Here is a 15,675-nt window from a genome sequence, read left to right as displayed (position 1 = left end):
AAATCTTGGCTCTCAATAGATTGAAACTTGTGTCTGATCATGAACGTAGATCCCCTATCTACGTCCATGGTCTGATCTAGCGGCCTGTAGCATGAATGAGAGCCGCTCGCCACTTGTCTTGATCTGTCGATATTCCTGCTCGCGGAAGCGGAAAAAAATTTACACCGAACGATTTGATACTTGCAGTTACATTCTACCAGCAGCAGTATCAACCGCCTTTTGTGTGTTTCTTTATTGATGTTACTCTTGCAGACTTTGCTGACATAGTCATTAAAGTCATTCGCTAAACCAATGTAGGCTTAACCGGAAGTTCTGAGGTCCCGAGCCTCGTTCTAGCAGTTAAGTGAAAAAAATCGTCTGCAAGCTGTCCAGGGGATCTACGTTCATGGCATAACAATGCCGTGACATTCGATAGTCCAGAAAAATCAAGGAACAGTGCAATACAGGAAAGAAATCGAATGCCAAATTGCTACAAACTCAATGGTAAATAAACTCAACATTTACAATCATAATAAACAAGGCTGTTTGGTTTATAATTTTAGAATATTTTTACTCTAAAGATACTAGGCCAGTTCTCGTGTACAGACAGAATCACGAGCATGGTCTGCAAGATTCACAGCACTATGCAAAATATATATGGGCGTTTAATGCCATTACTGATTTTTTTTTAACAGTAAAAATCAATGAAGGCTTTCTGTCTGCATGTGCACATTCTTCATGTACTGTGGATTTACTCTGTAGAAATTACCTGCTTCTTTTATGAAGATTGGTTTGTTTACATACTGATAACTTTTCCATGTTTCAAAATAGATCCTTCAAGTTAGCATTCTAGTCAATAAAAAAGTAGACTTCAATACATTAATGTAAACAAAATCAGCAAAGTCCATGAAATGCTCATTCTAGGGGCATATTTGCAACACGCGACAGGAGGGGAATCAGAAAACTGGCTGTACATGACTATTACGCCCTGATTACAGAAAAGATTTGACTATGAAAATCCTACTCTTAAATATTTAGAAAAATAAATAACGGTCTTAAAAGTAAAACCACAGCATGTGTATTTATTTCCATTTAGACTATGTAGCAAAATACTGTAAACCCAAGCACCACATACCTAGTTTTCTTGGTTTATTTTACAGAGGTTAGTTTACTCAGCTTCATTCAAACTGATGAAAGGAAATTATTCCTTGAAACAAGTCAAATGGCGACAGGGAAACCTCAGCTGTGCTGTATACTTAGCCACATTTGGTTTCGAGTTTCAGCTTCGGTTTTACCACGACTAAAACGGGGAGGGGGGAGGTGCAGACCCCCCCCCCCCAAAAAAAATCCGTAGTGCCTTTGATCATTCCCTACCTGCGTTTGTTACTTTGTAAATCTGAAATGTGCACGTGCAAAACGCGAGCACTATGACCGATCTCCATCAGTTGTGTGTAAAACGAGTATAAAATTCGCCTCGTCCAGTGCAGATGTTTGAAAACTGCGTTATACGTTCTGATCACCGATGCCGTCAGGAGGACGAGGTGACCAGATGCCTCTGCATCACCAGATACTTCTAGGTACTCTAACAGAAACAGCGAAATCTTTAAGTACGTCCAGCGCGTAGTCTCTACCATCCACCCTGTAAAATCACCGTTTAATCTAAGATACACGCTACACATTAGAAATTTAATCAAGCATGGACTGCGCAGACATATGCAAGACGAAAGACAGAAATACGATGCGTGGGGGAAAAAAAAAAAAAAAAACAGCAAAATGTTCAAAAAGCTTAAAACTTGAAAATATACGAGAAAAAGTTTCTGCGGCTTGTGAACAAATGGTGGCAGTCACATTTTTTCAACCATTTGCTCGGGATCTCCCTTTGGAGCCCCATCGACATTACCGCTGTGGAGCCTCTCCGATCTGGCAGCGCTGTGTAAAGCTGCCCCCAGTACAGACCAGACAACAAGCAACTTAAAGACAATATCCCTCCCACCCACTGAACACTTCCCCCTCTCCCCTCAAAAAAACCCGCGCCTGCTATGTGAACACCAAAACTCGAACGCTCGGACCGAAGTACGAGTGGTGGTACATGTACCACAACCACACAGGATACGAACGCCCTGTCCTCGATAAACATGCTCCATGCCGCTGTAAGGCTATTTTTTTTTTCATGATGTAGTAAATGCAGAATTTCTTTATCGCTACACCATTCCCCAAACCCTCTGAAGATGGTTATGAAGGGCATGTCAATGTGCATTGGTAAAATATAATCGAAACGTGCTTGTTTACCGAGACGCGTGAACTCGTGACCTTTCACCTTCAGTATCCCCGCTCTGTTGAATGGACTTTTCTTTATATTAAAAAAAAGTGTGCAAAAATGCTTAGTAAACGCTTAGAAACAAAAAAACAAGTACTAACCGTCTACTACTGAATGAAATATTTTCTGGTGCTGCAGACGCTAGTCAACGACTCGTACGCAAAGTTGTTGATGCCATAAAACCGTTTTTTTTAAATATTCTTTTCCCAAACATGTATAGTTTTTAAAAATGTGTACTTGTACTGCAGTACTCACAAAAACGAAAACACAAAAGTAAAAATAATACTACACACTACCCTGCAAATTTTATGTCTCAATCGTGACCAGAGAGAAAGGGAGACGGGGCTGCTAGATGTAACTGCGCGCAAATAACGCCCCACTCCTGTGGAGCCTCACTGCGTTAGCCACCTGCACTGCCTGGCCCAGCCTCAGTCAGCAAAGGCTATTGATTTCTGGGAGTAGCATGTGATCGCTGCCATCCACACTTGCACAGCTAGGTAGAACCAGTAAACAAATCTTGCCAAATCCCACCCGAAAACAGTAAAAGTTGCATCTTCTCCAGGTCGACAAAGTCACTAACATCTTGAAGCAAACTTACTCTAAGAAAGTGGATCAGGTTGTGCCTTTGCCAACAAACAAATGGCAACAAGCCTTCCAAGTGGGCGTGGAAACCACGTGGTTACGAAGCACATATAGTACCGCCCTGTCCCTCCAACCGTTCGAACATCAAGCTCTAAATCTTCCAAGCTGGCCAGCATGAATGCGTACGGTAATCAATAACACGGCTGGCTCAGTGTCCGTCACTAGTGACTTCGTTTTTACCATTATTATTTTTTTTAAGGGTGGGGAAGCTACCCTTATCCACGCCGTCCTCAGCAACGGGAACAAATAAACATCCATGTTCTTATTCTTTAAACAACGGACGCACTAACAACAACAACAACTAGTTACAACCTCTATCTCCGAAAAACACCTGTCTCTATGACGTCCTCTCTACCTTGCCCACCCCGTACGTTGTGTTCTACTGGCTAATTTCAGCAGTTCATATCACGTTTGCGAGTTAATACTTCGTGCAGGTGAGCTTTCATTGTCTGGGACTGTTCTAGACACCTGTGGGCTTTACATTGTTTCTTTCTTTCTGGAGACGGTGTATGGAGGCAACGAAAACGCAATTTCGATGCTCATTTAACACTAAAATTTTTCTATATTCGTGATATGTGCCTTCTGGGTGCGAGAGGGAGTGATTTCTGTAAAAGTTTAAATGCTGAATATGTTGCAGGAATACCTATCAATCGAGGCACACAAATTTCATTTATGTACATTTAAAAAAACCCACTGTGTCAGCGTAAGATGCGTTATTTCCACACAACAATTTATATTTCCCGCCTTTTTGACTTAGTTTGCACGCGCCGCAAGATACTATCCACACAGGCGGTATGTCACCTTTGCTGGTGGTCTACAGGGGGAGGCATATGCATTTGTTCTTCTTTTGTAGTACTTACAGTTTGCTGTTTATTGCTTTGATAATATAAAACCACAACTACATTCCCCTCCCAGGCTCTGAAGAAAAAAAAAAAAAATCAAAGACGACTAAAACGATTCTGGGTATTTTGACCGTTTTCCTATATTAAGAGTATGGACAGATTTCCTATACACCCACAACAAAAACAGACCGTTTTGGTGACGGAAAGTGCTTCTATACTCGGAAAATGATTCAAGGACTCAAGTATGATTTCTAGCCCTCACTGTAAGGTGTTCGACTGCATTAAATTACAGCACATTCAGTTATCTTTGCACATCAAATGTAAGTTCTGCAGCGTTGCTTCATTTTAGTAAGATGTTTACAGTAAGGGAAAAACAAGTTTTCTTCACAGGAGACAGCAAACGACATTTAAAAAACAGCATGATCATAACAAGAAAAAAACCCTGGAAGTTTTCAGTTATCTTAATCTGAATATCCAGCATGATAAAAATTGTGTGTACAATTTTTACTCCCAAAATCAAACCCTTGTGTGTATGTTTGGATCTATGTTTCATATTTATCTTTCCTATTTCATAAATGGTCAAAGCTAATAATGAACTGCAGTTCTGCACAACATCTTATAAGACATTGTCCCATTCTACCTCTTGGATATATTTTTAATTCTACAATATAGAACTTTACGTTTTTTTAATACTATGTTTTACTAATGCTTTAATACTTTTGTTTTAATTCTGTTTCAATACTATAATATTTATATATATTTGATTATAATAAGATTTACATGCATGTTTAGTATTACATAAAATTGCTCCCAAGACACAAATCGTCACAGTGCATAGTGTGCCAGAAGCCTTTTTTTTAAAACTATGTGGAGGAAAACAACAGTAGCACGGACTAAAATTTTCATAATCATTATATAGAACTGAAAGGCAAAAGAAAGGCCGAGGGAAAAAAATGCAGTTACTTACTGGAGCTATTCCATTTACACTGTACCCTGAATTTACAAAACCCTGAAAATAAAACAATATGAATTAGTTCCTTAAAATGCATGTTTAAAAAGTGAAAGAAATTGCAATTAGTAAAATAACATCAAAGTTTCTGTAATGTTTCCACATACAAATCTTGAAAGACTCAGAAATGTGCTTTAAGTACATACATAATAATAATAATAACATATCTATTTTTAATATTGCCACCCCCCCACTCCCAACTCCCTGAATGGTAGAAATGCTAGTGCCCCTTTCCCTTGTATAGAATGGGCTAAGAGCATAAAAACAAATCTTACAGTGGAAGAATGGCAGACAGGTATGTTTTTAAACACATCACTACATACATAATCATAAGAGGTCTTGGAATCAATGCAGACATATGTATTTAAACACATCACTGCAAACTTACATAATCATGAAAAGCCTTGGCTTCGCTACTGTGATCACAGGTATCTCTCCTCTCAGGTGCCGCACAGTATAAATCCCAAAACACACTGCAAAATACAGGCAAGGGAATATGTGCTAAAAAAATATCACAAAGAAACAATAAAAAATAAGATTACAATTATATCATGGTATTAATCCACCATGACACTTCATGATTCTGCATGCTTAAAATTAAGCCATGCAGAATACTAGTATTTGGCAGTGACTACAGGTCTTGTGTTGACAATACCTGCTCATAGAATCACTGCTCTAAAGCAGGAAACATGCAATTCTTTTAACTAATGGCCAGCAACTAATGCATCAGAAGCAACTTTGTACACACAATGGTAACAATTTTGAAAGAAAAGAGGGTATCTAACCCTAACCCCCCAAATAGTACAACAGGATTGTAATTGTTATTTCTGCCTGTAAACAAAGAATATAAAAACTTGTCTGTGAAAGGTATTAATCCCTTCTTGCTCTATAATCAGTAGTACTGAGGCCATGTTGTCATTTTCATTAAATGTGTTTGTATGCACCTCTTCAAATGGGAAATACAGTAACACCTGTTATTCACATGTTCAAACTATATGAATCTGAAACAGAAGAGTTTTCTTGTGAAAAATCTAAACCAAGGTTACCAAAAACAAAAGTACCCATCAAAACATCAAAATACTGTCCTGGTAAAAATGCAAGCAACTGCAAGAATTGCAACTCAAAGCAGGCTTGAAAGGCTATATCCTTAAACCAAAAACTGCTTGCTCAGTGTCAGAATGGTAAATTAACAACCAGCACAAGCGATGGGAGAGAACTTACAACAAACAACTGTTCAAAAATTTCAAATTAATTACAAAAGTCAGTAATACCTTTAAGACTTCAAATACAATTTAAAAATTACATGCAATCCATGAAGAACACATGAATTGTCAGTCACCTGTATTTTAAAAATATTCAAGTAGGTCAGTACAGAAAGAAAGCAGCCTTCTCCCCAAATTACCCCCACACACACACTCTTCCTCTTTCCCAGCTGTTCCACCACATTCTGGTGACAATCCCATGAAGCAGTATGGGCAAGTCTTGCTGTAATATTGACCCATTCAAGCATCAGCCCTGCTTTGCTGTTCGTCCTTAGTTAAGTAGGCTGTGAAAATATCTGCCTGGTGTGCATGGATTATGACATGAAGGACAGTATGGTAAATGTTTCCATCTTGAGTTTGGCCTTCATGCATCTTTTTAATGCAAGTATTAACTGCACTTTTCTTTTCCAACCTTGCTGATTACTGGGTTATCTTACTGGAATGTATTTTTCCCACTGATGTTGAAAATCGATTTTCAATAATTAGTCTACAAACAGAAGCATCTCTTCTGCAAGCAAAACACCTCTATATTTCCTATTTGTGTATATCCCTTTATTTGTGAATTTTTGAGTAAATGTTTTATAAAGTTATAGTACTGACATTTTTGCTAAAATAAAACTTTTAGTAAAACACTATTACTAACAACATTCCTTCCTGAAAAGAGCAACATTTTCAGACTGCAAGAAATGTGCTGCAACACATTCAAGTTATTGTTTACTTGTAGTGAATATCATCTGCCTGCAGTTGAGGCCCTATGTCCAGCGCTAAGCATTCTTTTTGAATATTTTGGTCTGGATTTGTCAAGGTAGATGAATTGCACTTCTTTGAATGGCTGACTGCAGACTAAACTGGATGAATAAGACTGTTCTGATGTGTCTTGAACATGCTGTTACTATAGGGCAGATGGCGCGTCAAAAACAAGATTCATTTACTGTGCCATGCATGATGCACATGCTTTGCAGGGTTCAGCAATAAACCTCTCTTTCCCTGACATAATCAAAGAATGTGTCCATCGTAAATCAGCCATTGGTAATAGGCCATCTTTACACACATTGCACAAACCGACAGCTTAAATGCAGCCTTGTATTGTACTGCTGCTGTTTACCAGAGCACCCGCCTAAAATGCTTGTCTAATCTCTTAAAAATTCCTCTTCCTCCTTTTTCGTTTGATTAATAATGTGGCTAGTATCATGGTCAGTGCTCTTAACATCAACCGTTTAGATATCACGGTGACACTGCTACTGGTAAGGTGCTCAATCTGCAACTAGAACAAATTAATGTATTTGCTTAATCACCTTAATTAGCGTGAATTATACTATGCGTTAAAAAGTAAATCTTTGACAAGACCCTCTCATCTAACAACTCTCTCTCCCAGAATGTACTTGTGTTTGTCTAAGAACAATGACCAGTTTTGTGTTTTCCCCCCAATGACTTGAGAGGTAATCGACATGCCGAATGTGCTGGTATGGAGCCTGAGCAGCACGAATGTTACGATGGAGATGTGGCTTACAACTCTCAAGTACCCTAGATCAAATCACTTTGAATAAGCTTTAATGGGTGAAACAGCTTGTACTGCGAACTGCGCACAGAACTGTACAAACTCTTCTCAACGGGATTTCATTGTACTGACAAACAAGGAGGAATCGTCATCTGCGTCTTGTCCCCTCGCATCTGTTGCCTGTAACGCAGAATCGTTAGGGTCACCAGCCGACCGTCACCGACTGCCCCCTCGAGCTGACACGTCTGACATGACAGGCGAAAAGGTGCACATGGCAGCTTGTGATACTCCGGGCCTACACCCTGCCCATCTCTTCAAGCCACAGCGGCAATGTGGCTGTGCCATGTGACGCTTCCTCCACGGCGCTGATCAGGCCCCCCTCGAGTGGGTTAAATAGGGATGCCGCCTGACGTACACACTACTGTTTTCCACTCCACCATCACACACACACCCCTCCAACCCTCCTAGTCCGCTGATGCTGTCTCGGCACTGGAGAGGAGGAGGGTAAAGTGCACGCAGCACAGTGGCGCCACAAAATACATAAACCCTAGTGTTTATTATTTATTAAGCAAAACCCGTTGCTATATATGGAACGTAATGCGAAAAGCCTGGACTGGGTTGCATGAACGTTCATTTCTCCTTTCCACACATAAGGGCTAAACACATAACCGCTAATTCATGAATGGTCTTGCGTAAGAAATGACAAAAATGTTCCAATACTCAAAGCTCACACCAAGCTATCGTGTGTTCAACACAGGAACCTGACAATCTGATATTGTCAGATTATTTTGGCAAGGATGTCATTAATGCTTGCAAAATGTGCACAAGTGCAGCTTCCAGTCAAAATTGAATACGTTGAGCTTGCCCTTTTCCTGACATCACATCCAGCATTTTTAATCCCTACCGAACAGGTGCCATCAGCAGCGGGAATTTCAATCACTGTTTCTGCTTATCCCCTCTCTAGCTTCTGATAATCTGGCTAGTACTGTTCAGACACTTGTCTGTGTGTGTGTGTGTGAGATCCATAGACTTCCGCCATTAACTCAAAAAGAGTTCAAAATTACTAGTGATGATTACACATCAACATGAGGAAGTACTATTTAAGCGCCTCATAGATTTTATTAGTTTTGGATCATCATGCTTGTATATGTGAGAAATGTCTATTAAAATAAATGCAAGACTATACTATGCTTATTTTACAAGGTACATTACACAATGTCTCCTCACTGCCCTGAAAAATGATCAATTCTACTAAGAATTTCTAGCTTTCTTTGCTTGTGATTCCGATGCCACGAGGATGCTATTCTGTGTTCCCCAAATCGTTTTAAACAGATGCACCTCTTTAATTATAACTTGAATAGAATATATGAACATAAGGAAACTGCAACATCTCAGTGATCTGGGATTACATGACTTCTGATTCAGTAATGCCAAGGTATCTTTGAGGGAATGCCATTTATTATTTACTACTCTCTTAAACTGTAAAAGGCCCACAATTCTTCTTGTAATGAACAGGTGATACACAAAGGTTCTGTATCAAATATTTCAGACCCAAGGCAGCCCATCTTCTTTAAGTGCACTAAATATGCTATAGTTCCTTTTTTTCCAGCTAAAACTAAAAAAAATTGAACCGAATGATGCCCAGCTCACACACTACCAGTCACAGCATGCTAATGATGATTGTACAAGAACAAATGTGCACAGTGGTCTATAATCTTATCTTCATCAGGTCTCACACTGACCCAGAAGTAAAATATACAGTTGGTTTCACCAGAGTTAAAGATTCATGTCAAAAACCGTTACTGGGGAAACTAGTCCATTTCCTCACTCTCTTGCCACACCCACTATAACTTCTGGGATTTCACATATCTTGCCTAAATTATACTTTATGAATCCTGAAATACACAATTATATATTAACACACACAATTACATATAACTAAATGCTAACGGTTAGCAAGTCTGAAGTGTTATCTAATCAGCAATCTGCAAATGAGTACATTTTTTTTTTGTTTTTTTTTTTTTTTGAGTGATTGTGATGCCAGTAAACCAAAATAAATGTTGAAAGTAAGGGAAAACAATGTTTGCTTGATGGTAACACTGTGAAAATGTCTGCATCTTGTAAGTTATCTACTTTTCTCAGCAGCAAATACTCCATCCCACCATATAAATACCTACACTTGGACACTGCCCCATTCTTTATAAGATACAAAAACAGTATACCTATATTCAAAGAAATAATTTTTTTTAATCAGTAGTCTAGCTGTAACTGATAGTTACTAAAATAAACCAATTCACTTAAATCATGTTCAAAAAAAAAGGTAGTAGGGAAAACCTTCTACCTCCCAAATGTAGAAAACTGGTTAAAAAAAAAAAAGTTACACAAAACTCTGTCAGCACCATTGTGCATAATTATGCTGAACACTACATTTATGTCAAATAATACTTTCTCAAGGACACTGTCTTAAGATGCCACACTACAACTTCGAACACAAAGCGGGACAAACTCATTCTAGTCAATGTATTTAGATAACCAGTAAACTATTTTTTTTTTAAAATGTAAGCATGCTATGACCTGCTGCTTGCTAACATTGTGAGAGAAGGTGATTTGGCACCATGAGGGAGGGGGCCAGAAACCGGAGTACCTGGAGAAAACCCTTTTCACATAGCTGGCAGTCAAGGGGAAGGGGTTCTTCTGCTTTGCTCTTCCCACTCCCCTCAGTGCAAAATCACCTCTAGGTGGATGCACTTTCCCAACAAAACAACCAACCAACCTACAGTGAGAGGTATACATCAGGATGGCAGCAAAAGTACATTACAAAAATGCAACCACAATAACATAATAATAAGTTAAATCATCTCTCTAACCATGTTCACCTGTACACAGTATGCCATACAACAGTTGAGAAATGAATAAACCTGGTGTCTTCTACTTTCACTAAATATATTACTTCTAATGTCAAATGCATCTTAAGTTATTAATTCTTTTAACTTAGACATTTGGTAAAAGAGGTACCCTATATAAATGAAGGTGGCTTTAAACTTACAATAGACCATTCAAACTGACAAATACAATTTCTGATGTTAAAATATTTTCTGAGAAACAAATAAGTCATGAGCAGGAAGGACAGGAAACTTTTCTGGAAAAAAAACTACCCAGTTTCAATCTTACAGATTCATTTAGTTCTTTTTCTGTCTAATAAACATCCTGGTAACATTAACTTAAACCTGTGAAAGTTTTATTAACTTCTTTGAAACGATTTTTCTTTTTTTCGCCCTCCTGACGTAAGCCCAAACTATACATCTCTCATTAAAAATTACTTATTTCTGATAATTTTAGGGTTGGGGTTAACTGGAAAAGGTCTGCCAATTTTCATGTTCATAACAACAGAGACTTGGGATGTGGAGTCTCATGGAATCATGCCAAATCTGTGATATTTTTATAAATAACCAACTATAATATATACATTAGCACTTTCTTACAACATACTGCTAGCAAGTATGTTCATAAAAGCAATTATATGAAGCTCAATGTTTGCAAAATATAAATTTCACTTAACTTAAAACTTGACTATGAAATCTAAGCAGTCCATCTTTCTCATCTTGTCCAATAATAAGCATGGGATTTATATAGTGCATAATCATGCTCATGGAGAATCATGCTCTCGGCACTTGAGACAAGAACGAGAACATGGACAGCATGAGGACAGAAGGATAAGCAAATGAGTAGATAGGTAGCAGAAGACACAAAGAGGAACTAGGGACCACACACAGTAAGGTCTGAAAAGTACCAAAACTAAATACTGTAAGTGCCTTAAAATATACACAAAAAATGTGAATGTTTCAAAGGGACTAGAAACAACTATACTTCAAAACTATATCGTTGATACAGAATGTCAGCAACCAAGGAAAATGCATCCAAGGTAAAAATACTAAGCCACTGGATGATCTCACTAGCTATGTCAGTATTCACCTGAATGCACCGAAAACTGAGCATGGTGCTGTCACGAACTCAGCAGTTGATGAAAAAAAATTCTTCATTCTACCTTGATACCTATTTACTCCTGATACACATGATCTGATGAACGATTCCACAATCCCCCCATCAATTTAATTTTTAAAGCGTCTGCTCACTCAATGACAAGCTGTTAGTGTTAAGAAGGTACGCATTATTTTAAAACCTCAGCAGCAAAATAGTAAAATTACTTTGCCCAACATCCTCTTAAAAATGCTGATCAGCTGCTCAAAAAAATGTATCATAGATCTTGTTATCCAGCACAATCTAGTCTGTGTATTTGTATGCCATGGTGCATGCACAGATGAGATGGTGCCATGCATAAAATGTCAGTGATGTTATTAATGATAATTAAAGTATAATTGTTATTTAAAGCACTTTGGTTGTATTAGAAGGCGCTGGGCACATGAATGTTCCATCAACAATTTCACTCTCTACTCCACTTTTTTTTTTTTATAAGAACTTACATATAACTTACATGCCCCACCCCAAAAGCAGAGCAGTATTTTTATTCTTAAAGGTGCATTTGCAGGGGAAGAGGCAATCTTACGTATACAAGCCAGTACATATCAACATCAATGTAACCTTATTTGTTTTATACCAGGCCTTTCTGTACCTCTCATTAATCCATGCACCATACCTCCATTATCTGCAGCACACTCTCCTTAACATGCTAGCATGCTGTTTCCTGGCATTTCTTCATCACTTTCAAGTGTCTGCTCACTGCACCAACAGCTCATACCATTACCCTTCAATATTCTTTTAAATGTGGCCAGCGTATTAAATAAATTTACCTTTACTTCAATTTCATAGAGGCATTATGAAAGAGTTTATTGGGGCTAGTGAACACATTAACTTTCTAGTTTCATTCCCAATACACTTCCCAGCATCAACTTTTTATCTCATGTACATTATTAGTACATTACTTTTTCTGCTTTCTCACAACACCATTGATTGGTGAGCGTGAACTAGTATTATATTACAAGCTATATTTATTTACTGAACTCGTTTTGTTTTTCCCTAGGTATTCCTAACTGCTTTAAAAGCTTAACAACAGAAAATAATACGTCTACATACTTGTTTGTGATCTTAGCAGCTACAGTGCACCCGGTGAATCTACATAAACCAGTAAGTACATGAAAAAAAAAACTATCCCTAGATGCTAAACAAATTCAGTAATGCTGCTGTGATCATGTTAAATGCAATTAAATATTCCATGTTTACACCAGCAACTGTATTCGCATTTAGTAAGGCAAACCTAAACACCCCTTGCTCGTCAACTACACCTTTACTTTTTTTAAGTCATACTCACCACCACCAAGAATGAAGGAACCCAGGTGGCTCTCCTAATGTGATATTTTTCTCCCATCTTATCTGAAGACCAAACAAAAAAACAAGAATCAGATCCACAAGCCTTGTCAACATATAAGGCACATGAACTGCAAAAATATGTGTAGAGTTCGCATTTAACTTATTATCATCACTAAATACATTTAAAATGACACTAAATTCCAGCTTGTAATAAAGCAAAGGCACATTCAGCATAGCTTTTTAATGATGCTAGGTCTAGAATAAATGTTTACCAGGTTCCTACAGCTCACAAAACCAACCACAAGACAGAACTGAAAAATACAATACACTAGATGAAATTTTGTACCAGAAAGTTATGTATTATTTTTATATTTGATGTGTAACATCAAGCTCATCGATCAATTGTGAAGCAAAGATCACAATTGAGATTTATGATGTAACGCCAAACCTGTATCTGCCTATATGCTAGTGGCTTCTTGTTCTTATCAGACTTCCCACAGTCATAGAGCCTAGAATCCCAAATGCATCATCCAATCCTCAAGTACACTTATCGTTTCCAGTATAAAAACCCATTTTAAAATCGGTTTTTCTTAAACAGAAGGGGCTGAATTAGCAGTTGGTGGTGCTGATCTTTTTACCTCAATCATTACTAAGCTTTTCTTTTCATATGGTTGGGAAAGAGAGGGTCATGCATGCCTCTCTAGCTCTTCAACTGCAAGTGTTATAAGCAGCTTCATTCTCTTTTGTTACTTTCCAGATAAAAAGACTCCAATTTTAATGACCACTTGAACTGAATTAAACCAACACTCCTGTTTTCGATATCTGCTATTTACATCCATATAAAAAACAATTTTTAAAAAACATTTCATTTAACATGTGACATCAATAGAAAAGTTTTAGCCTGGTCAACTTGTAAACAGCCTAATTTTACGTACACTCCCTGAAAAATGTGAAGTAAATAAACACTGCTGAATGCTTTTTTTTTAGGAATTATGAGGCAAAATAGAAATATTCCCGTTTAATCAAAAAAATACCCAGTTCCAACCACCACATGTACAAGAAAGAACATAAATGTGAAATTGCACCTCATGCAAATGCCCATACACTGTCAACATTGTCACTCGTGACCACTGCGGCGATTGCCCACACACAGGTTTCACATAGAAGCACATTAACAAATTCTCAATAAAAGCAATCACTGTACACAACACACGTTCAACAAGTCTGGTCCATCAGGAGATGGGTTGTTCAGTTTTTCCACTTTCACATGGTCAAACGCAAAGTAATGATCTACTCAACATCAAGTGCCAGAAACTTACAATTTAATACTTATTCAGTGGTAAAAATATTACTGAAAACTAATCTGTCACACTATCGTATTGCCCAAAGGCAGACGACACACGCAACACGTGAGCTAGTAAACAGCGCCAACCGGAACTTCGACTAGATTACAAACATGTGCCACATCTAACATACTACAATCATAGAATACGTATCTCACCTCTGAGAGAAAAGTCTGTGCTGACTTCTGTGCTCCGACATGTAATAAATACTCGTACACATATAAAGCTAACCTGCAATTAGAAGAAAAGAAATTCTAAAAGTCCACATGTTTATGTTAGACGATCAAATGGTGGCCGCCATACTGTTACGATCATGACCAAAACAATGTTCACATAATGGCTAAACATGAAAAAGAAGCCGAGAAAAATACATGGAAAATTAAAGCTCCAGATATGTGATAATTCATCAGCTCAACCCGTAACTTAATCGTTTAGGGTAATGCAAATACTGAGATTTTAAGTTGCATACTGATCGACTCCCATGGGTGAGCTTAATAACTGGAACAGCCATTACATCGCTTGTTTGAATGGGGCATCCCTTAGAAGCAGGTGGAAAAAGAACGCAGTACGGACAAAGAACATGGTCGATATTGTGCATATATCTAAACTGGGCCAACGAATATACAATACAAATAAGATATTTGCCTTGTAAAAGCTTCAAGCACTTACTTTTCCCTTGCTTGAGCATCTGAGGGTACAGTAGATCCTTTCCCTTTGGCATACATGCTGAGAGCTGAACTGTCACGCACCTGTCAAGCCATCAAGGACGACACTGACCCCGTTGCCTTGCCAACATCAAGTAGACCTGTCAAATGGCAAGCCTCTATTGGTTAGTTAATTATAGCACGAGTGGAGTGCCTCGAAACCGCACGGCCACAACTTCATGAGTTCCGACGACAAAGAATTGTTGGCTCGCTGCCAGTTATTCAGTTTGATCAGATCCTTGTAAATTTTCGGACCCGCGGGCTTTGTTAGTAGTTAAGCATTGTGTTAGTATTTTATTTGCGCGAACACAATTCTCAATTAACTCCTTTTATATTTGGGTCAATGGAAATTTTTAAAATTTTGTTTTCATATAGTTTTCTCAATTTTTTTTTTTCATCTGGAGAAAAAAGTAGTTTTAAAAAAATCGCATCTAGTTTTACTGTGAAAATTCCTGTGAAACAAAAGCGTTGTTTTTACAGGAAGTTTACTAGTCAAACTTACGCCCTCCTCCCTCGCAAACTGTTTTAATCAGACTGATATATGCACACTCATTAGCATAAATTTGAATCATTAGATGAAACTGAGACCTTTTATTTCTTTCTTCGTCGTTTGAATAGAGTAAAGCAAATAGATCATGAGGTAACTATAACACTCACACATACGCACACAAGCACATACACAACATATTCGAATAGTTGAGGCAGCGAAGATTGACCTATATTTCTAAACCTTGCTCGATAGTTCACGGCGTGC

General features: G+C 38.0%; 1 protein-coding gene across 5 annotated transcripts in view; it reads right to left on the bottom strand.

Annotated features, from left to right (window-relative positions):
• The window catches only part of LOC112573062 (single-stranded DNA-binding protein 2-like), a 55,584-nt gene extending 40,572 nt beyond the window's left edge, over positions 1 to 15,012 (bottom strand). For all 5 annotated transcript variants that reach the window (XM_025253061.1, XM_025253064.1, XM_025253062.1 and 2 more), the window contains exons 1-5: positions 14,887 to 15,012; positions 14,376 to 14,448; positions 12,876 to 12,937; positions 5,178 to 5,262; positions 4,748 to 4,789 (exon numbers count right to left, since the gene is read on the bottom strand). In XM_025253061.1, coding sequence (XP_025108846.1) covers positions 4,748 to 4,789; positions 5,178 to 5,262; positions 12,876 to 12,937; positions 14,376 to 14,448; positions 14,887 to 14,942 — 318 coding nt within the window. In that variant the 5' untranslated portion in view covers positions 14,943 to 15,012. The remainder of the gene's footprint in view (positions 1 to 4,747; positions 4,790 to 5,177; positions 5,263 to 12,875; positions 12,938 to 14,375; positions 14,449 to 14,886) is intronic.
• Between the last annotated feature and the right edge of the window lie 663 nt (positions 15,013 to 15,675).

Source organism: Pomacea canaliculata, linkage group LG10, assembly GCF_003073045.1.
Source record: "Pomacea canaliculata isolate SZHN2017 linkage group LG10, ASM307304v1, whole genome shotgun sequence".
Lineage (NCBI taxonomy): Eukaryota > Metazoa > Mollusca > Gastropoda > Architaenioglossa > Ampullariidae > Pomacea > Pomacea canaliculata.
This window is presented reverse-complemented; position numbering and strand designations above follow the sequence as displayed.